Below are 21,027 nucleotides of genomic sequence, written 5' to 3'. Positions count from 1 at the left end.
AAAGTATAACTGCGTGTAGTTTTTAAAATTGTTTTATTTTTCGTTACCTACTTGTGAAATGCAAATAACTTGGAAAAAAACCATTTAGAATTATGTTTTGAGATTATTTGTCATTTCTGTGAACAGAGGGATGCAGTGATTAAAACTGAAAGTAGTTCAGAGTAACAGCTGCATAGATATATGAATGTGTGTTTTTAAGATGTCCTTGACCCAATAACGCTAAGATGATGTCACAAAGAAGAGTTGTCAAGGTTCAGGATCCAGTTTCACAAGTTAATACATGACAGATTCAGAATTGGGTTGTGTCTTTTTCCTTTCTGGCCCAGATTGACTGGATTTTTAAGTAGTAGCAAATAAACTTCGATCATCATAATGTTGTTTTGTGTAATGAATAACTATTAATAAATGCCAAAGACAATGATTGGCAACAAGGATTGCTGAAGTGTTTGGCTCATGTAACTATCAGAAATGTGACATAAATAGCTTTATCCTTTATTGTGCCTCAGTGGGGAAATTAATTTGTAACAGCAGCAACGCTACAGAGCATTGAGGCATGCAGGTTTTCAATACAATATGAGATGATCTCATTTATCCAATGTTACTGATTCCATCGTAACAGTGAAAGAACAAAAGTTTAAAGAAGTAGGGCTTGCATATTTTGATGTCTAAATTTTTTTGAGCATCAAAAAGACATAAAACTATGTTAAGTTTAAAAGAAAGTTATCCCTTCTACAGGCCTTCAAGTCAAAGACTAATTGAAGAACCAATCCCTGATTAGACTTAGAAATATGAGGAGCTTGTCGTGTTTTATTTTAATCTGTTTCAAAATTGTGACGTTCAAAAACTTCCTGAGTCGCACACGTCTATTCATGAACTCTAAGGAACAATATTCATTGGTGTTGGAATGGCAGTGCAGTTTGATAGTCTAAGTTTTGACTGTGGAACAGTTGTATGTAATCTCACCCATCTTAGTTGCTGAAGTTTGTGCCAAATTTCTTCCATTTGGTGAATTACAGATTTTTTTTTGTGTCCATCCCCTGACTAATACTTTTCAATAACCTTTTCTCTGCTTTGCTTTGAGTGTTCTTTAGTCTTCATGTTTTAATGGTAGCCAGGAATACTGATTAACCAGGGAATGAACCTTCAGGACACAGGTGTCTTTATTATATAATCACTTGAGACACACTCACTACACTCAGGAAATCTCTCTTCCACTTACCGTAAGACTACTATCACCAACTGATAGGACCCAAGTTGAATTAGGTCAGCCAACATTTCCTTCAGTGTAAAAAAATTATGATGTGTAGATCTCCAATTATCAGAAAACTGCCATGGAATATTAGTGAATCCAACTGGCCTTAATATTTATGAGATGTACATTCATTACTTAAATTTAGGATTAACCAAGGGAAGCAACCTTCATCTTAAATAGTTAAAATTAAGGCAAATGTTCTTCTTACAAGAATAGATTCTTCCACATTCTTCCTGTTGATTGGAACCTGTTGCTCAATATGCCACTTTGAATAAAGATGTGGGTGATCAAGAGACAATGTACCTGATCTTTGCACCTTTTAATGCAAAGTTGACACTTTTAATGGACTTTCAGTGCAACTTTGCATTAAAGATGTCATTATTTACCAAATGACACTTCATGATGACAGACATTCATAATGACTCCTTCATGTTCATGACAGGTGTTATGACATATTTATGACAATGTCATGTCAGTCTTATACACACCCTTTCAAATAAAGTGTTACCGCAAAAACCATATACATGTTGACAGAAATGTCTTTGTCCTCGTTTTTTTAAAATTAATTTGACCATTTTTATTTTGTTTTACTATTTTTACTCTGACTTACTTTGTGACTGCTGTCTGAGAAAGGTGCTATATAAATAAAATATACTTACTTACTTTAATTATTATACAGACATTATTAACTGGATAAAAAACAATATTCCAGGATTTGTCAACAACTGACTTTCCAAATAATAATGTGATATACACCATAAACTCATTATATTCAGCATACATGTCAAATAATGATGCTATACTGCACTGCAACAAGAAAGACGGCAATGAAATTTGAGGAAGCAAAAACAGGAAAATTTATTAAAAGGTATACATGTCTCCACACATTACAAATTACTTCAGTACACTTGAAACATCTTGGCAGATATGAAAAAACAAATCTCCTTTTGAGTTTTTAAATAAAGGTGTTAAACTTTTTCAGCAAGAACACAGTTGTAGAGCGAGAGAGGACATTATATTGATGCTGTCCATCCAGCATTTAAATCCGCAATAACTTGACTGAATCATCTATTATATTCGCAACAGTCGCATCCGTCATTGTAAACCAAATTAGCAGGACATCTCTGTATGTACGTGATTCCGGCGACACACTGATAGAAGGTGTGTCTATCATATTCATTGACGTAATTACCATCACGCTTGCCTACACAGAAATTACGCCCAGAAACAGGAGTTTTGGTTGTTTCGGGAGTTTTCATGCCAGGAGATGCTGTGGTTGTATGAACGCCAGGCTGGTTTGGGGTAGTGCTGGAAGTAGTCACTAGAAACATAAAAAGCATGCGGTTTTTAAGGCAAGCGAATCAATGCTTTATAGAAGAGGAAATAGTGACACTGATCGATGTTCCACCTGAATCCAGACGAGAGCGGAGATATCCAATGAGAGGATAGTTTCCCTGACCGCAGAATTGTCCAGAAAAGTCGTCCATATCCAGAGACCAGACGAATGCTCCGCCGTAGTTGTTATCTTTCACATACTCTGCCTATAAAATACGAACATTGGGTTTTATTATTTGTTTTAAAGAATCAAAATAAAATTGACCAGAACAAAAACAGTTTTAAATATTTTAGGTCAAAGGAGGTTGGTTGGGTCAGCCATGAACAGAACAGTGTCATGCAGTTGTGCAATGAGTAATATTCTCTAGACCTGATCAGGAGACAATGTCTAGTGTTTTAGAAATGTTTATTAAATAAATGAAATAGAAACAAGGAATACATGCAGTGTGTGAATCAAAGTCTAATCAGCAGACTTGCTAGATCTTTTATATTGGAAATGTATTTATTTTCATAATGCATTCACATAAAAACAATACAAAGTACTGTATTACTTCAATTATTTTATTTTATTTTTCTGAATTACTTTAGTTTTGTATAGACATTTATGTTATAGCAATTTTTAACTCAAAAAAACTTTGGTACAAAAGCATTGAAGCACTGAAGGTTAATAAAATCAACACTTCAAGTATATTTATATGACTTTAAAACTTTTCCTTTTTAAATTGGAGAAGGCTTAGACATTTCTAAATAATAATTAATGACTTTCTGTTGCCCTTTTCTGTAAAAAAGACGACCTTTTTTGTCAGGGTATTTATCTCTGAGTCCCTAATTTTGTCTTGCCATCCCAAACAGGGAGCAGGACAGAAGGAGTGGTAAGAAACAAACAATCAAAAAGAAAAACACAACAAACAGCTTTGTTTAGACAACTGATCTAAAAGCAAGTTGCATTTTGGGGGACTCCAACTGCTACTTACTTAGTTTTTGCATGGAAAAAAGCCTTTTCCTGGCATTCTCTCTGCATCATAACTTGTAACTAGGTTTTTTTGCAAAAAAAAAAAAAAAAAAAACACTTCAGGTGAGCTTGGCCTCAAGCAAAACATGAATACGTAGAAAAGCCACTCATGCAGTGGCAATATGCTGAAGAATTGATAATGCTGTGAGCCTGTTTTTCTCCTAAAAGATCTAGAGAAGCTATGGTGCATAGCATTACAAACTTATTAAATTATCAGGAAATTTCAAATAAAAATATGCTTGTTGGGGTTTCAATAACCATAGAGGGCAACATTAGTCCCCTCTCTTAAGATAGAAACATATATTTCTCTCTTTCATATCAGTTGGATTTTTGTCTAGGTATTTTTTTTACTTGAAATATACTTTGAAATGAGCAGACGTTTCCAAATGATTTTCTCTTTCTTTTGTTTTTTTATGAAATCAAAAAAAAGGATCCTGGGATTTAGCGGGACTAAAGGATATTCGTCATAGGGTTGTAAAAAAAAAAAACACTAAAGGATCCAATAGATGGGAAATGATGTCACATCAGAAGTAAGATTTGAACTATTGTAACTATACTGCCATCTTCTGCCCAGTTTTGGTAACTAAAATTTGTGTGATTGATCTTTAGCTTCGTTATCATCAGCTTCACAGAATTTGTTCTGATTCATAGGGCCATTGCATAAACTGGGATGGACAGGGACATGCAGCAATCTTTCCTTATTTGTATTGTAGCTCTTATTGTATTTAAAGGATGACATCTTACCTTGATTTCATAACTCTGCTTGTTGTCGAATCCCACCCATTCATTGCCTTTGACTGCATAGGGAACCTTTTGTTCCTCAATCCAGTGAGTGGTGGCTCCATCAAGGAAAGTGCAAACCTGTAGTTATAAGATGATACACCTAAATATCATCCCAATTTTTTTGTATTTACTTTTTTGATTTTGAGTATGTCTTTGTGTTTGTCTAAGAATTTTCTTTAGTTTGTGTTCGTATTATAATGAATTGTTACCTCATAGTAGGACAACATTCCTGCTTCTCGGGTGTAGGGCCCAGCAGTGCCTGGTCCACTGGCTGATGCTGCAACACCACTAGCTGCTGCTGATGATGTGTGAAATGTGCGACCATATGCGGGAAAACCAACCAGCAGCTTTTCTAGAGGAGCTCCTTGATCTTTCCAGTATTTCATGGCAAAGTCCTGCAGCAAAACATGACAAAGTCTAACCAAAGAGATAACATCACCTTACATGTCTCTAGCATGGGATTGTTGAAGGTTTTTACTTACAACATTGTAGTAGATATGTTGACCATGCATGACAGAGCTGTTGTATAGAGGGCTGTTGTGGCCAGTGAATGAATCCCAGGCTCCATGGAAGTCGTAGGTCATGACGCTTACAAAGTCTAGATAACTGTCGTAAGAATAAAATACAAAATGCAACAGATTGTATATATTTTGCCAGTTAACATCAAAATTTTTATTGTTTTTATCTGTCAGTTTCTTAATAATGGCAAATATTAAGAATTTGTCAATCTTTGTTCCTGTTTCTATTTGAAAACAAGACGTATGTAACATCTTTAGCTTTAATTCAAATTAACTCACTTGGACACAGTAGCAATCTCATAGCCGTTATCAATAGTTTCCTTTCCAGCCGCCACAGCAGCTGTGAGCAACAGTCTCTGCTTTTTGGTCTCAGCAGATTCCCTCTCAAAGGCAGCAAGTAATTCCTAAATGGAAAAGAACATTGTATGTGTTAAGACGTCTGCCCGAGTTTCATCCAAACGTAGAAATGCTCTGAAAAATCAATTGTTAACCAGAGCCTGGGGTAAACTGTTGGCTAGAAACTCAAAAAGCCAGTCATTTTCAGATCAATAGACACTAATTGATAACAAAATAATGCAGATAACAAAACTCTTTGATGTGGAAGCTTGCTACGGACTGAAAGAGCTAGACTCAAATGACTCATTTCAAATGTCTGCGAGGTATAGAAAACTTAAGTTAGAGGAAGCAGTATGTCGTTTATCTGAAAGAGTCAGAAAGTAAGATATTTATCTAATAATGGGAAGGCTAAATGGAATAAAGCATGTGTGCTTTCACGTTATTTAGGGATACAAACAGAGTTCAGCAAGTTCTGAAAACAGTTTATAAAACCCACTCCAATGTAATTTTGTTCTTGTTCTAAAACCTTGTACAGGGGCCATACACTCACAAATGAGGAAAAGCTTTGCTCCTGGTTTAAATACATGAAATCATTAATAGTTACAAAAATTGGAGAAGCGAAATCAGTCACTGAATTCGGATCAATGCATCAAAATATCCTAACCTGGCAGAGCAAGGTGAACCTTTTCTTGTCCTCTGGTGGGCTTCCTCGTGATCCCGGGTACTCCCAGTCCAGATCTAGTCCATCAAAGCCATGTTGTCTCAGAAATCTGATGGAAGACTGGATGAACACCTGACGGTTGGCCGGAGATGAGACCATGAGGCTGAATCTGTTAATATTCACATAGGTTAGTGGTTATTCAATTAAAATGTTTTTTAATGATCCATAAAGGAATTCATTAAAAAAATGTGTGTTTGCTAGCTGTTATATTTTGCAGACTCACTGTGTTGTTCCAAAGTTCCACCCACCGACAGCCAGCAGAGTTTTCAGCTGAGGGTTTCTGTTGTGAAGATGTAGGAATATATACATCACTTATACATGTTGAATAAAATGTGCATTATTTCTGAAAGGAATAAAACAGACATAGTCCTACAGTGACCTATATGTGTACTCAAAAATTTCATCTTAAAAGTTCAAGTAAAATGAACATAATCTCTGAAAAAAAATATATAAATGTACTAAAATATATAAAAGATTCTTTTGTATTTTAAATATTTATATTAGCATGTGTCCAAAAAAGAATAATAGATTCCAAAACTCATCGCCATTTTCACCAGGCTGTTTGTGCCCATATATGTGCTCACATAATGTTTTAGATTATTTTTCTGAACCTTAAATGTTTAAAATCTTTGTAATTTTGAGTTACGAATAAACAACTTCCAAATGGTTATCTTTATTAATAATTTATTGGGAAGTTAAAGTGATACTAAGCTCACCTGTTCTTCAGTGCATTGAAGGATTTATACATAAGATCATCGTTCCACTCAAACGTAGACAGCTCATTGGAGGAGCTGATTATGGCGAAGGCGTAGATGAGGTGCGTACAGAGGTTTGGATCTATGTTGTCAGGGGTGTATTTTCCAACCCCCGGTCTGTACTGGGACCAGTTGGTAAAGTAGCACACCAGTTTGGTGGAATAGACTATCAGAAAAAAAAAAAGGATCATTAGTAGGTTTATGTATAAACAGTAACTTAAGTGGAAATTCCAGGATAAAAAAAATATATATATTACCAGTCTGAAGACACATCAGAAGTGCCAATCCTGAAAAGGAGTTTAATTAATATTTTTTCTTACCAACTCTTGGAACATATTAAAATACAAAACAATTCACCTACCAGCCAGGATGGTCAGTCGTGCCATGATGAAGCGTTTTCTTCAGAATATTCTGGAATATAGCGCTGTTTAAAAGAAGAAATCATAAAAAGATTACATTAAAGGTTTTGGAAGTCAACCACAAAGGTTTGTACAGGTGAAGGGTCAGATGAAAGTGTCATTGGTACCTTTTCTCAGGTAGCTTTCTCAGGTATGTCTTGCTGCTCCAACTGTTCTCCCTTTTATAGAAGAAATTTGTAAGGAACAAAGTCCACATGAGTGAGTCAGTGGTTGAGTCAACGTCAGATTTTGGTTTTGTTTGGCTGGTGATGAGCAGATGATTGTTCCCCTTTTATGTTTTTTTAGCTGATAAATGTACATGAGAAGGAAGTGCTAACTTCTCAACTGCGATTTTATGAGACTCCAAATTTGTTCTTGTAAATAGGAGCTGGTAAAATGTTTTCCAATTTTATGGTACATGACTATCACTCTGTAAAGTGACCTTTGGTTTTGTGCGCATCACACAAAGCCTTTTTGTCTTAATACTCGCAGACAATTAGCTTCGCTATTCATGCAAATTGTTGATAATTGCATTCAAAAGAAACATTACTGGGAATAAGACTTAGACTTAGACTGACTTTATTGTCATTTTGCATGCACAGGGTGTATACAGAAAGAAATTTCATTGCATACGGCTCAGGACAGTGTTTTGAGGTTCCAATGTTGTAAGGTTACTCCAGAATAAAATAAAATACAGTATAAAATATGAATATAAATATGAATATAAAATATAAAGTGCAGGACTGACAGTAAAATGAAAGTTACTTAGCTATGTATATGTGTAAGGTATGAAGTGGAGACCAGTTTTTGAGTGCAGTCCAGTTAAGAGTTCAGCAGTCATTTTCAAGTATAATAAAGCATACTTGAAAATTAGGTGCTATAACCAAGATAAAATTGAACTACATGTAATTAAATGAGATTAAATAACTGGATGAATTTGATCAATATTTTTACAAATTGGGTTCAGTTTGCAAAGGTCCAAAACTTGAACCTCTGTCCTCTGAAGTGAGAGAGATTTGACTGACAGACCGGCCCACCAGGTCATGTCTGCAAGTTTGCAATTAACAATAGTTACCTCACTGTTACCAACGCAGCTACTTTCCTGCTATATTTAGTGACATTTCAGACAAAAAAATTGGTCAGACATTTTAAAGATAGGCGATTGTTCAGAAAACTCCAGTCGGTGCACCCCTAGTTTTAGTAACTATGTAAAGATTGTATGTACAGTATTTTTAAATAACTGCATCCTCAAAAATAAACTGAAGAAATTATGTAAGTAAAATGGAGACAATATATTTTCACAATGATGTTACAGTTACCAATTATTTTCTAGCACATGGTTTTTGCAAAGTATTAAATCACCATGTGGTGGGCAGTTGGGATCCTCTGAACTTGAAAAGTGCTGTGCAAGTACAGACCATTTACCATTTAATATTATTGTAAATGCAGTTGATTTTCTTTAATTATTTTTAATTTTATTTTATATTGTCTGTATCCTAACATCAGTAAAGCTGAAGTATCTCAGTAAAATGAGCTAAAAACTGATGGACTGAACAGAAAGTTGTTAAAATTCATATTTGAGGAACAAAATGAAAAGCTTTTAGTAAGCAAACTACTTGTCAAAAATATAACTGTGTGTAGTTTTTAAAATTGTTTTATTTTTCGTTACCTACTTGTGAAATGCAAATAACTTGGTAAAAAACCATTTAGAATTATGTTTTGAGATTATTTGTCATTTCTGTGAACAGAGGGATGCAGTGATTAAAACTGAAAGTAGTTCAGAGTAACAGCTGCATAGATATATGAATGTGTGTTTATAAGATGTACTTGACCCAATAACGCTAAGATGATGTCACAAAGAAGAGTTGTCAAGGTTCAGGATCCAGTTTCACAAGTTAATACATGACAGATTCAGAATTGGGTTGTGTCTTTTTCCTTTCTGGCCCAATTTGACTGGATTTTTAAGTAGTAGCAAATAAACTTAGATCATCATAATGTTGTGCAAGAAAAGGTTTGACTTTGTAATGAATAACTATTAATAAATGCCAAAGACAATGATTGGCAACAAGGATTGCTGAAGTGTTTGACTCATGTAACTATCAGAAATGCGACATAAATAGCTTTATCCTTTATTGTGCCTCAGTGGGGAAATTAATTCGTAACAGCAGCAACGCTACAGAGCATTGAGGCATGCAGGTTTTCAATACAATATGAGATCATCTCATTTATCCAATGTTACTGATTCCATCGTAACAGTGCAAGAACAAACGTTTAAAGAAGTAGGGCTTGCATATTTTGATTTCTAAATTTATTTGAGCATCAAAAAGACATAAAACTATGTTAAGTTTAAAAGAAAGTTATCCCTTCTACAGGCCTTCAAGTCAAAGACTAATTGAAGAACCAATCCCTGATTAGACTTAGAAATAAACCTTTAAAGATTGATAATACAAAGAAATTTCCAAAACTAACAGCAGAATAAGACTTCAGTACAATCAATGAGATCGCTGTTTCTTAGCTATTTGGTTCTAAGTAAATCTTGTTTTAATCCTTTCTGCACTTAAGCTTAAGAATAAATGATTATCAGAAAATTGTAATGATGGAAAAATGATGTAAGCTGTGTGCGCTACATTATTGACAAGTAAAAATTGTGAGCAGCCAATAGAAAGCTGACTTTTTTGATACCTTCGGGATGTTAATCATTGCACATATCAATGCTGAATAATCCTGAATAGTGATACTAGTAACTGGAAAATTAGATGATGTTCCAAGTAAGTCTTTGTGATTTTAATAATGATTTGATTGTAAAGATTTAAAATATATTACTTTGGTAAAACTAGGACAGAAGATTACCAAGAAGTGCAGTGCGTGAAAAGGAGAAGCTGTTTGGAACAGAGAGGTATGTGGCAATGGGACAGACAGTAAAAACAGATCATGATTAGCTATTACATGAGCATAAAGAGGAAGTTTATCTGATGTTAGGGGTCATGCACCTCGGCGTAACGAGAAGGTAACAATGAGATCTTTCAAAGATTTACCAACCAGTTCTAGTGTGATGCACAAACAAGGCAAAAGATCGCAGAACCACAAAAGAGGAACTCCAGATTGGGCAAAATGGGGAAACAAGTTAAGCTTCCAGGCAACAAAGAAATAATTATTATTGCTGATCATAACACAGGAACATGTCCTCATAAGGACCAAGAATGAGTTAAGATTCTGGTAAAAAAACAGTCACGTACACACAAACTGAAAGGAGATATTAGGGCAATCTTTGAAAATAGACAGAATCTCCTCATCAACATCATGAGGAAAGATTGTGAGATCAGGGACGATGATGGAGGTGGGAGTTCGTCCTGTGGGTTGCCAGTTTGATCCTTGGTCCTTCTGGCTCTGTTGTTGTATCCTTGGGTAAGACACGTCACTTCGGTGCTGGTGGTGGTCAGAGGGCCTTGCTCTGTCAGTCTGCCCAAGGGGTAGCTGTGGCTACTATCCTGTAGCTTGCCACCATCGATGTGTGAATGTGTGTGTGCATCGATGAATAATTGAATGTAGTGTGAAGTATTTTTGAGTCCTCTGAACTTGACAAACACTATACAAGTAACATATCATCAGAATTTTTAGAGAATTTTAAACAATCTTCTTGTTAAAACAAGGAAATTGTTTGAACTAAACAATCTCCTTTTGTTAAATAGTCTGTTTAACAAAAAAGAATACCATTTCTATTTTATTTTCATCTCAACCGTCTCAGAGTTATGCATCTTAAAGTGGGCCGCAAGTCTCTTTGAATTTGGATTTACTTATAAATCCAAAATTCAGTTTATTCTTGCATTTTCTTTGTGCATGTTTATCTATCTTCCTTAGATGGGTGTTTGTCTTTCTTGGTTTCTTATGTCTTCTTTAGTTTCTCTCATGTTATTAGTCTGCCTCTCGTTTCTTATGCAGTTCGTTTTGAAATGTGTGCAAGTAGAGCCCGCTATAATAGACTGGGACTACAGACGAGCATTATTTTTGCCATTTGTGTGATATAGAATTGTAGGGGGAACTTATGGGGAAATACGAACTGATATAACACCAGATTGATGATAGCAGCATGGAGATTGCACCATGCATGTTTCACTGTTACGAGCCACAGTTTTTTGCAAGCAGTTCAATGTTTAAACTAGTATTGTTGTGCATCTTTGTTATAAGCTTGACCTTCAAGCACATGCTCCTTTTGTAAATATTGCTATTAGTGCCAACCTGTCATCCTTTGAATTGAAAAACAATGGAAACTGCCCTTATTTGTAACAGTGAAAATTAAACCAGAACCTTTTGTTAGAAGGGAAAGGTGAGCCATTGTAAATGGCTTTAAAGATAACACAACAGGATCTTTCTAATCTTTCGGTGTGGTAAAATGTAAATTGGAATCTTGTTTTTCTTGATTTTAAAATAACTTTCAGCTTTCAGTGTTCAAGAGTTAAGAAGTACAAAATAATTATTATAAAACCACATAATTATGAAAGCATCTTGCTGTTCAAGCCACTCCCCTCCCCGAAACCTTTTGTGTCATGTTTCTTTTCTAAAGCCTAGAAAGGTTGGTTTTGGTCATTTAGTTCCTTTGTTAACTTTGTTGAGAACTATGACTCATTTCGCAGTTCTTGTTTTATGTTTTTTTATGAAATATTGTTTTCTTATTTTTTTCAGTCAGCTCTTTAATACATCTTGATCATTTAAACAGCTTTTCCAGCCATTATCTCCTTTTGTTAAACAGTCTTCTGTTTACCAAAGAAGAATACTATTTCTATTTTAGTTACATTATAATATGTTAGTTTTAGATAAACTAATATAGGGTTTTTTCTAAGAGCGCCAATATTTAAAAGCCAATAGGTGTGAGTTAATATTATTTGTACTTTAACTTGAAATTAACTCCCTGAGACAACAGCTTCTCTTTGTGCTTATATTACATTTTACATCAGGGAACATTTACTATTTTAATTAACAAACCGAGAATACAATGCAGCCCAATTTCATAAATGCTATCTTTAATTAGGGCCATTCGCAACAGTTGCATCTGTCATTAAAAACCAGATTTACAGGACATCTCTGTAAGTAGGTGTTTCCACTGGAACACTGATAGAAGGTGGTTCTGTCTTTGTCATTTCTGTAGTTACCATCAGGCTTTCCATGACAGAAACCGCTTCCAGAAACAGGAGATTTGGTTGTTTTGGGAGTGGTCGTGCCAGCAGCTGCTGTGGATGTAACAGGGTTGGGCTTGTTTGTGGTCGCTTTCCCAGTTTTCGGGCGGGCAGTTTTGGTTGAAATGTGGCCAGGCTGGTTTGTTGTAAAAACTGGTGCTACTGTGGTTACAGCAGGGTTTGGTGGGGTATCTAGAAACACATAAAGCATGCAATTTTTAAAGTAAGCAAGTCAAGGGGGAATTAATGACACTGATTTCCAGTTTTTACCTGAATCTAGAAGAGAATGCAGATATCTAATAAGAGGATAGTTTCCCTGACCACAGAATTGTCCAGCAAAATCATCCAGATCCAGAGACCAGACCAATGCTCCACCATAGTTGTTATCTTTCACATACTGTGCCTACAAAATATGAACATGGTGTTTAAAATGTTAATATTTCTTAATACAATCAAAATTAAATTGACCGGAACAAAAACAGCTTTCAATATTTTAAGTCAAAATATTTAGTCTGGGTACTCCCTGAACAGAACAATAGTTTAGAGGTGATAACACAAATACATGAGTAATGTTCTTTAGACCTGCTTGGGAGACTGTGCCTGGGATTTTAGAAGGAAACAGATATAAAATTTAATATGTGAGTCAAAGTCTAACCAGGAGTCAAATGTAACTGCTAGATTTTTTATATTGAAATTCTGTATTGACAATGAACTTTTTATCAAGGTCTGTCTTTGTGTTTCAAACCAGAAAACTACTGAAGAGCTAATCACTGCCAGTCAAGGTGGTACAGTTTAATACAGACAGAAATCATCATAGGTGTGACAGCAACTGCCAGAAGAAAGATTGAATATCGCTCATTTGGTTGAAATGTAAGAGGAACGAGAGCACCAAAGAAACAACACACATAGACACAGCTAGACTCTAATGTAGAGGTGGCAAACTCATTTTCTTTTTGGGCCCATCAAGACAATTAATGTCCTCAAAGGTGTGCTTGTGGAAGAAAGTATTGAAAAAAAACCTAACAAGTTGTTAAAATATTACTAAATAGTTGTCTATCCATTCAGCTAACACTTTTTTTGGCCAATGTACTATATTGACAAGATGAACATTAGCATTAAAAACACTCTTTATTAACCATTAGGCATTCCTTACATGGAAAACATACCTTCACAACTTGTAACTGGAATTTCTTGTCAGATTCTAACAAAAGGTGAATTTAGCTTGAAGCAAAAGATGGATGATTATAATGAAGGACCTGTGATGCTGTGGGCCTGTTCCTCCTTTAAAAAACCTGATGTCACATCAGAGGTAAGATTTGAAATATTGTAACTATACGTCCAGTTTTGGTAACTAAAATATGTGTGTTTGATCTTTGGCTTCATAGCTGCACAGAATTTGTTCTGATTCATAGGGCCATTGGATAAACTGGGATGGACAGGGACATGCAGCAATCTTTCCTTATTTGTATTGTAGCTATTATTGTATTTAAAGGATGACCTTGATTGCATAACTCTGCTTGTTGTCGAATCCCACCCATTCATTGCCTTTGACTGCATAGGGAACCTTTTGTTCCTCAATCCAGTGAGTGGTGGCTCCATCAAGGAAACTGCAAACCTGTAGTTACAAGATGATAAACCTAAATATCATCCCAATTTTTTTTTGTTTCGCAGTATCTATTTTGTTTGCCTAAAAATTTTCCTTAGTACAGTATTGAATTTATACCTCATAATAAGAGAAAATTCCTGCTTCCCGGGTAAAGGACCCAGCAGAGGCTGCTCCACTGGCTGGTGCGCCAACACCGCTAGCTGCTGCTGCTGATGTGCGAAATGTGCGACCATATGTGGGAAAACCAACCAGCAGCTTTTCTAGAGGAGCTCCTTGATCTCTCCAGTATTTCATGGCAAAGTCCTGCAGCAAGAAATGACAAAGTCTAACCAAAGAGGAGATAATATCGCCTTACATGTATCTAGTTTGGGTTTGTTGGATATTTTTACTTACAACATTGAAGTAGACATGTTGACCAGTTAGAGCAGAGCTGGTGTATAGAGGGCTGTTGTGGCCAGTGAATGAATCCCAGGCTCCATGGAAGTCGTAGGTCATGACGCTTACAAAGTCTAAGTATCTGTTAGACATAACATTATCATAAGATAATTTTCACTTCAAATGACCATTTTCATTACTTTTTATTTGATAACTTTTTAAGAAGATTACATTTTAACTCCTCTTTTCTGTTTTTTATTCAAATCAAGACATCTGCAGCTTTGCATCACACTGACTCACTTGGATACATTTGCAATCTCATAGCCGTTATCAATTTTCCCCTTTCCAGCCGCTACTGCAGCTGTGAGCAGCAGTCTCGGCCTTTTGGTTTCAGCGGCTTCCTTCTCAAATGCTGCAAGTAATTCCTAAATGGAAAAGGACATTATCTGTGCTAAGTTTCATCCAATCGTAGAAATGCTTTGAAAAATCAGTTAAGTCTCCTGCAACCGGTTGCCCAGAAACTCAAATTGCCAATCTTTTTCTGATTATAAAGCACTAGCTAGCAGGTAGCTCTAATAACTTTTGGGTTTAGAAGTCTGTTACTGACTGATAGAAACAGACCAGTGTTTCTCAGTCTTATTCCTCAGTGAACACTGCGCTGCATTTTCTAGGTGCTTCTCTTCTGCCACACAATTGGCCTGAATAAATGGGTGATTAAATGGGTTTCTCCAGCACTTGATGTCATACATGAGCTAAAGCTATCATAGATATCTAAAATATGCATGGCAGTGGTCCCCGAGGACCAGGATTGAGAAGCACTGACGACTTCTTGACTCTCAAATTGAGAAGACGATTTGAGAATCGACTTCCTAGTCTGAGGAATAGGGATGCCATTATCGATTAACAAGATAATCTAAAGTTGATTGATCTAATCGATCGACAAACGATTGATTGACAAGCAGCCATTTTCTTTCAAATTTGAGTGTTTGTTCAAGAGTGTCTTTCTACAACATTAAGGGTTATTTTTTTATAATATGCTGAATTTTAAACAAGAAACACATCATTATATGTTAATATTTTGTGTCAGCTATATTAAATACAGACTGAATAAATTGTGGTTTCCCACATTATTAAATTTAGACATTTAAAAAAAAATCGATTGCTGAAAAGAAAAATAAAAGATGAAAGATGAAATCAGTGGTGAAAGCAACACTTTGTGTTTCACTTCAGCTACCTAATCTTGTTACAATTCTGCGTTACGCCTCCTCGTCTTTTCTGTCATCATATTCTTGTCTTTAGCGCATCAGCAATTTTTGATTGAGAAGTTTAGGATGCAGCATGGCTGAATGAGTGCCAAAATAACTTCAGGACCTTGTACAGTGTTTATATTTCAAAACACGACTGCAGTAAGTGCATTTAGCATTTAGCATCCCACAGCGCTTTCCATTAGAACAGTTTAATGTTCCTGTTCTGTAATCCCTCTGCCATCTTTATTTCTGTATCAACTTGCTCTATATAAAGCTGTGGTGTGTAACTTTTATAATGTTGATACAGTATAATGTGAGACAGATGTGGTTCTGTTTTAAAAATGCACAATTTGTTCAGACTATCAGCCTGATATTATATTGTCACAGTTTTAACAAATATGTAAAAACATACTCTTGTAAAAGTAACATACTGCAGTCTAAGGATAACCAGCAGCTCCCTCTTCTGGATAGTAGCTACACTAAAACACTGAGAGAAGGTCTAAGGAACTTTATTAGTTAATAGAGTTGAATTAATTTTAATCTAATAAACCATGAATTGACAATTAATTCTAAGTTGATTAATTGTTTGCATCCTTACAGCGGGACCAACATGTCTCTCTGCAAGAGAGCAAAAAGAAAATAAAAAAAAGGTGGGAGATTTATCTAATAATGAGAAGGATAAATATAATAAACCATGAGGACTTTATGTTATAACCTCATAATATAAAATCATGAGTTTGAGTGTTCAATCTTTGTTTGTTATGGAAAATACCATATTTTCCATAAAAAATTGTTGGCCATCTTCTAGAAATCTTAGACTTGAGGTGGATCTACATTATCAACTCTAAGAAATACCAACAGAAATGATTTAGTAATACTAACCACATTAATCATTATCATCAAATTCTGAAAACAGTTAGAAACTAACTCATAATTTTATCCTTGTCCTAAATTAACAGTGAAAATCATATTTAAACAGTTCTAAATTTCACAGGTTTTCACTGTTACTTCATCAGAATGAAGTAATCAAGCCTCTGCTCCCGGTTTAGACACATGTAATTATTATTAATTACAAAAACTGGAGAAATGAAATGAGCCACAGAACCGACATGGTGCCAATTTGTGTTGCGTGAAAATGTCTAACCTGGCAGAGCAACGTGAACCTTTTTTTGTCCTCTGGTGGGCTTCCTCGTGATCCCGGGTACTCCCAGTCCAGATCTAGTCCATCAAAGCCATGTTGTCTCAGAAATCTGATGGAAGACTGGATGAACACCTGACGGTTGGCCGGAGATGAGACCATGAGGCTGAATCTGTTAATATTCACATAGGTTAGTGGTTATTCAATTAAAATGTTTTTTAATGATTCATAAAGGAATTCATTAAAAAACGTGTGTTTGCAAGATGTTATATTTTGCAGACTCACTGTGTTGTTCCAAAGTTCCACCCACCGACAGCCAGCAGAGTTTTCAGCTGAGGGTTTCTGTTGTGAAGATGTAGGAATATATACAGTAGATCACTTATACATGTTGAAAGGAAAGCAGTTCAAGATATATGTTCAAATATAATAAACTTAATATCTTGAAAGAAAAAGTACAGTTTAAACCAACTTAAATACTAAAATTAATAAAAGATTTTTTTTATTCTAAATGTTTTTATTATTATGTGTCGAAGTAAGAATAATATATTCCAAAGTGAACTACCATTTCCACCAGGCTGTTTGTGCTCATGTAAAGTTCAACATGATTTTTCTGAACATCAAATGCTTAAAATTCTTGTAAATTTTTCATGCAATGGATTACAAGAATTCATTCAAACAGCTTTTTTGTTAGTAGTTTATTAGGAAGTTAAAGTGATACTAAGCTCACCTGTTCTTCAGTGCATTGAAGGATTTATACATAAGATCATCGCTCCACTCAAACGTAGACAGCTCATTGGAGGAGCTGATTATGGCGAAGGCGTAGATGAGGTGCGTACAGAGGTTTGGATCTATGTTGTCAGGGGTGTATTTTCCAACCCCCGGTCTGTACTGGGACCAGTTGGTAAAGTAGCACACCAGTTTGGTGGAAGAAACTATCAGAAAAGAATAGCATTTTTATTAGCAGGCTCATGTTCAAGCTGTGACTAAAGTACAAATTCCAGAAACAAAAAAATAATAATTCGTACCAGTCTGAAGACACATCAGAAGTGCCTATCCTGAATAAGAGTTTAATTAATACTTTTCTTAACAACTCTTGCAACAAATTAAAATATAAAATAATTAACTTACCAGCCAGGATGGTCAGTTGAGCCATGATGAAGCCTTTTCTTCAGAGTTTTCTGAAAATATAGCAGTTTAATTAATGTAACAAACCATAAAAAGATTATAATGGAGGTATCTAAAGTCAATTTCAAAGGTTGTACAGTTGAACTGCACTGCACAAAATACAGTGTCTAGGTTGAAATAGATGAAAATATCATTGGTACCTTTTCTCAGGTAGCTTGCTCCAACCGTTCTCCCTTTTATAGGTAAAATATGTGAGGAACAAAGGCCTCACACATTAGTGACTCATTCATTACGTCAAGATTAGAATGATTTGGGGTTTTTTGGCTAGTGATGAGCTGATGATTGTTCCTCATTTATGTTTTATAAGCAGATAAATGTTCTCAAGATGAGAGTGTTATGTAACCTATCAACTGATGTCACACAAAGGACTGTAAATCCTTTGTAAAACCAGTCAGCTGCTGGTTTCCATGACATTTTCGTAGCACACAAGTAACACTCCCGGAAGTGATTGTTTAGTTTTGTTATGCATAACGCAAAGTGTTTGAAAACGTAACATAGCTTAGTTAGAATTTTACAGAATGAGCAACACATTTTACTGCCAATTAAGTTACACATTGCTTATTTGCAGTTGATGTCAGATAGCATGGTACATGTCATGTAATTCAAAACTATGATATGAAATTTTAAATTCATATCATACTTGGTCAACTTTTGACTAAGTTGTTTTTGACCAAAACAACTTGATCAAAAGTAATTTAGTGATACTTGGTCATTTCCACGGATCATCTTTAACAATAAACCGAAGCAAACATAAATAAAATATGACATGATTCTTTCAAAATGTGGTTACAGCACTACAAGTAATTATGTGGCTGATACTTTAACAGTGTCAAATTATTGAGAATAGTAATATCTGTATACTAAACTCCTTAGGGCATAAAGTTTAGCAGTAAAACAAGTTAAAATTGATGAATTGAAAGCTGTTTCTGAATTTCATATTTTTGGAACAAATCAAAAGCTTTCTGTAAACACACTACTCAGTCAAATACTTAACTCTGCATAGCAGTTTATTTTGAATTTTTCTTTGCCTGTGAATACAGATAACGTGAAGAAAACCTAATTGGCCTAATCTCTTTATGAGATTGTCAGTCATTTCTGTGATTAGAAGGGCGCAGAGATTAAAACTGAATGTAGTTCGCATGGGCAGCAGCACTCATAGATATGCCTGTATCTATAGATAAGATGTCCTTGCCTTAATAGCTCTAAGTGAATTGATGTTTTAATACTCCAGAATTGTCAGGGTTCAGGTTTCATTTTTGGCAAGTTAATTCATTACAGATTCAGAATTTCATTTTGATTACGTTCTTACTATTTTTCAAAAGTCGGAAATGAACTTTATCATCATGATGTTGCGCAACAAAAGGTTTGGTTATAAATAACTTTTAAAATGAAAACGTTGGGCCACAACAATGTGCAGCAACTTCTGTCTCATGCAAGACAGAAGTCTTACATAAGACTTCTGTCTTATTAGTAAGTAATATAATTAATTACTAAGTAAGAGTTTAATTAAACTAACAAGTTGGGGAACCAACTGTTGATCAGGAATGATTAGCCAAATGTAATCAGTCTCTGTCAGAATCTGAAAAGATTCCTAATGCAGTGGTATTCTGAGGTCAGGATCAGAGTGAATTCAACGCTGCTGGACAGCAGACACTGCAAACATACACCATAAAATACACAAACAACTTCTCTGGGAATTTATTTCTTTTTAATTCTGTTTTTTAAATAAATATTTCATCTTTTTGTCAATCTATATGCTTTGATTGCCTGTGACTTTGCTGCTGTTTTACCGGAATTTTCCCCTTTGTGGCACAATAAAATATATGTCTATTCTATTCTATTCTATTCTATTCTATTCTATTCTATTCTATTCTATTCTATTCTATTCTATTCTATTCTATTCTATTCTATTCTATTTTTTATTTTTTCCAGCTAACACACACAAAGTAGACATGTGGTTCACTTTCTCTCAGGACAGTGGAAGGAAATCCACTTTGACGAGATGATCAGAGACAGCATTTCTTCTTTGAGAAGTTACAATTCTTTTATATTCTTTGTGCAAGAGTTCAAATAACCCAGGCTCAAGGGTTAGTGTTGGCAGGAATACAGTCAACAGATTAGCAAATGGCAGACTGATTGATTTTGGATCCAGGGTTTCTGCAAAGATGCAGTCCTTTTCCCGTCTACTGAGAAATGTTACAAATGTAATCAAACCGAGCCTTCTGGACTATCTTTGAAAACACCCCCAAAACATGATTGCAAAGTATTTGGTAAAGCATAAACTTTTTAAATTACTTTTCCATCTTCAAAACATCAAAATGAGTTTTTAGAGTGAAAGATTAAACCTAGTCTCATTCACAATGGAAGGGGTTTTGTTTACAATGTCTAGATAAAAAAAAGCTAAAATGCTAAAAAACATAACTGCCCCTAAATCTGGTATCTGGTTGTGGTGTAAGTTTTTATTTCACATCTAATGTAATGCCCACCTTCCAAAAAATGCCACTTTGGCTTGTCAATATGCAAAGAATTCCTAAAGGACCTTTGTGTTCTTCATGGTCAGCAGTGGATTTGACTTTTTAGTCCTAGACCTTTAAAATTGAGTTTCTTTCTTCCATAAGTGAAATAAAGGGGGTTGTGTGTTTAGTCTGGCTATCTTTGTCTGATATTTAAATGTAATTATCCAAATCATTTAAATGTGACAAAAAAAGTAAAAACAGAATAAATAATCAATAGTTCTTCACAGCACTGTGTGAGTAATGCCAGATTACACTTAATTATTTTCGACATGAATTTGATGAAAGCTAATATGAGTTGTGTCTGCTTCTGACGATAATTATTGCAAAAGATCAATAGATGAACAAAGCTTTAAATTTACTTCAAATGTGAAACATTCACTTCACCTAAAGCGTTCCTGAAAAAAATGTGTATGTTGTATTTCTCTCTGTTTCGTCGGATATTCATTTAAAATAAATATCTAGAATTGTCATATTGTAAACCGACTATACAATATTTAGAAAATCACAAACAAAATTGTAAATTAAAACTCCTTTAAAAGTACTTACCCTGTCGTGTTAGTAGATTTATGAGCCAATGAGAAACATACCTGCCTTACAACATCTCTTATACTTCTCTGTTTCTGTGTGTTTAATCTGATAAGAGACAGGGACCTGTTCTCCACAAAATGATTCCTGCCTG

At 35.0% G+C, this 21,027-nt stretch overlaps 2 protein-coding genes across 2 annotated transcripts; both read right to left on the bottom strand.

Annotated features, from left to right (window-relative positions):
- Nucleotides 1–2,085: 2,085 nt before the first annotated feature.
- On the bottom strand, nt 2,086–7,342 carry LOC102222329 (acidic mammalian chitinase-like). The gene is made up of 12 exons (XM_023331941.1): nt 7,239–7,342; nt 7,074–7,136; nt 6,970–6,999; nt 6,674–6,878; nt 6,181–6,237; nt 5,901–6,066; nt 5,180–5,304; nt 4,865–4,988; nt 4,592–4,777; nt 4,344–4,460; nt 2,661–2,793; nt 2,086–2,573 (listed from the first exon to the last, which is right to left on the bottom strand). The coding sequence occupies exons 2-12, from the start codon at nt 7,096–7,098 to the stop codon at nt 2,317–2,319; spliced, it is 1,425 nt and encodes a 474-aa protein (XP_023187709.1). The 5' UTR covers nt 7,099–7,136; nt 7,239–7,342; the 3' UTR covers nt 2,086–2,316.
- Nucleotides 7,343–12,106: 4,764 nt separating this feature from the next.
- On the bottom strand, nt 12,107–20,982 carry LOC102225448 (acidic mammalian chitinase-like). Its single transcript, XM_023331935.1, has 12 exons — nt 20,895–20,982; nt 17,776–17,825; nt 17,673–17,702; nt 17,375–17,579; nt 16,933–16,989; nt 16,654–16,819; nt 14,563–14,687; nt 14,281–14,404; nt 14,005–14,190; nt 13,780–13,896; nt 12,552–12,684; nt 12,107–12,473 (listed from the first exon to the last, which is right to left on the bottom strand). Exons 3-12 carry the CDS (start codon nt 17,686–17,688, stop codon nt 12,133–12,135), a joined length of 1,470 nt encoding a protein of 489 aa, XP_023187703.1. The 5' UTR covers nt 17,689–17,702; nt 17,776–17,825; nt 20,895–20,982; the 3' UTR covers nt 12,107–12,132.
- Nucleotides 20,983–21,027: the final 45 nt, after the last annotated feature.

Source organism: Xiphophorus maculatus, chromosome 1 (genome assembly GCF_002775205.1).
Source record: "Xiphophorus maculatus strain JP 163 A chromosome 1, X_maculatus-5.0-male, whole genome shotgun sequence".
NCBI lineage: Eukaryota > Metazoa > Chordata > Actinopteri > Cyprinodontiformes > Poeciliidae > Xiphophorus > Xiphophorus maculatus.
Note: the sequence above shows the minus strand (reverse complement) of the source record. Positions and strands in the feature narration are given on the sequence as shown.

What these genes read in the sequence shown, in the direction of transcription:
- LOC102222329 (XM_023331941.1), bottom strand. Translation starts at nt 7,098, where the DNA reads ATGGCACGACTGACCATCCTGGCTG. An exon ending in TTCAATGCACTGAAGAACAG is followed by an intron (nt 6,238 to 6,673) that starts GTGAGCTTAGTA and finishes TCTTCACAACAG; the next exon opens with AAACCCTCAGCTGAAAACTC. An exon ending in TGGAACTTTGGAACAACACA is followed by an intron (nt 6,067 to 6,180) that starts GTGAGTCTGCAA and finishes GAATATTAACAG; the next exon opens with ATTCAGCCTCATGGTCTCAT.
- LOC102225448 (XM_023331935.1), bottom strand. An exon ending in TGGAACTTTGGAACAACACA is followed by an intron (nt 16,820 to 16,932) that starts GTGAGTCTGCAA and finishes GAATATTAACAG; the next exon opens with ATTCAGCCTCATGGTCTCAT. An exon ending in GAGATTGCAAATGTATCCAA is followed by an intron (nt 14,405 to 14,562) that starts GTGAGTCAGTGT and finishes TATGTCTAACAG; the next exon opens with ATACTTAGACTTTGTAAGCG.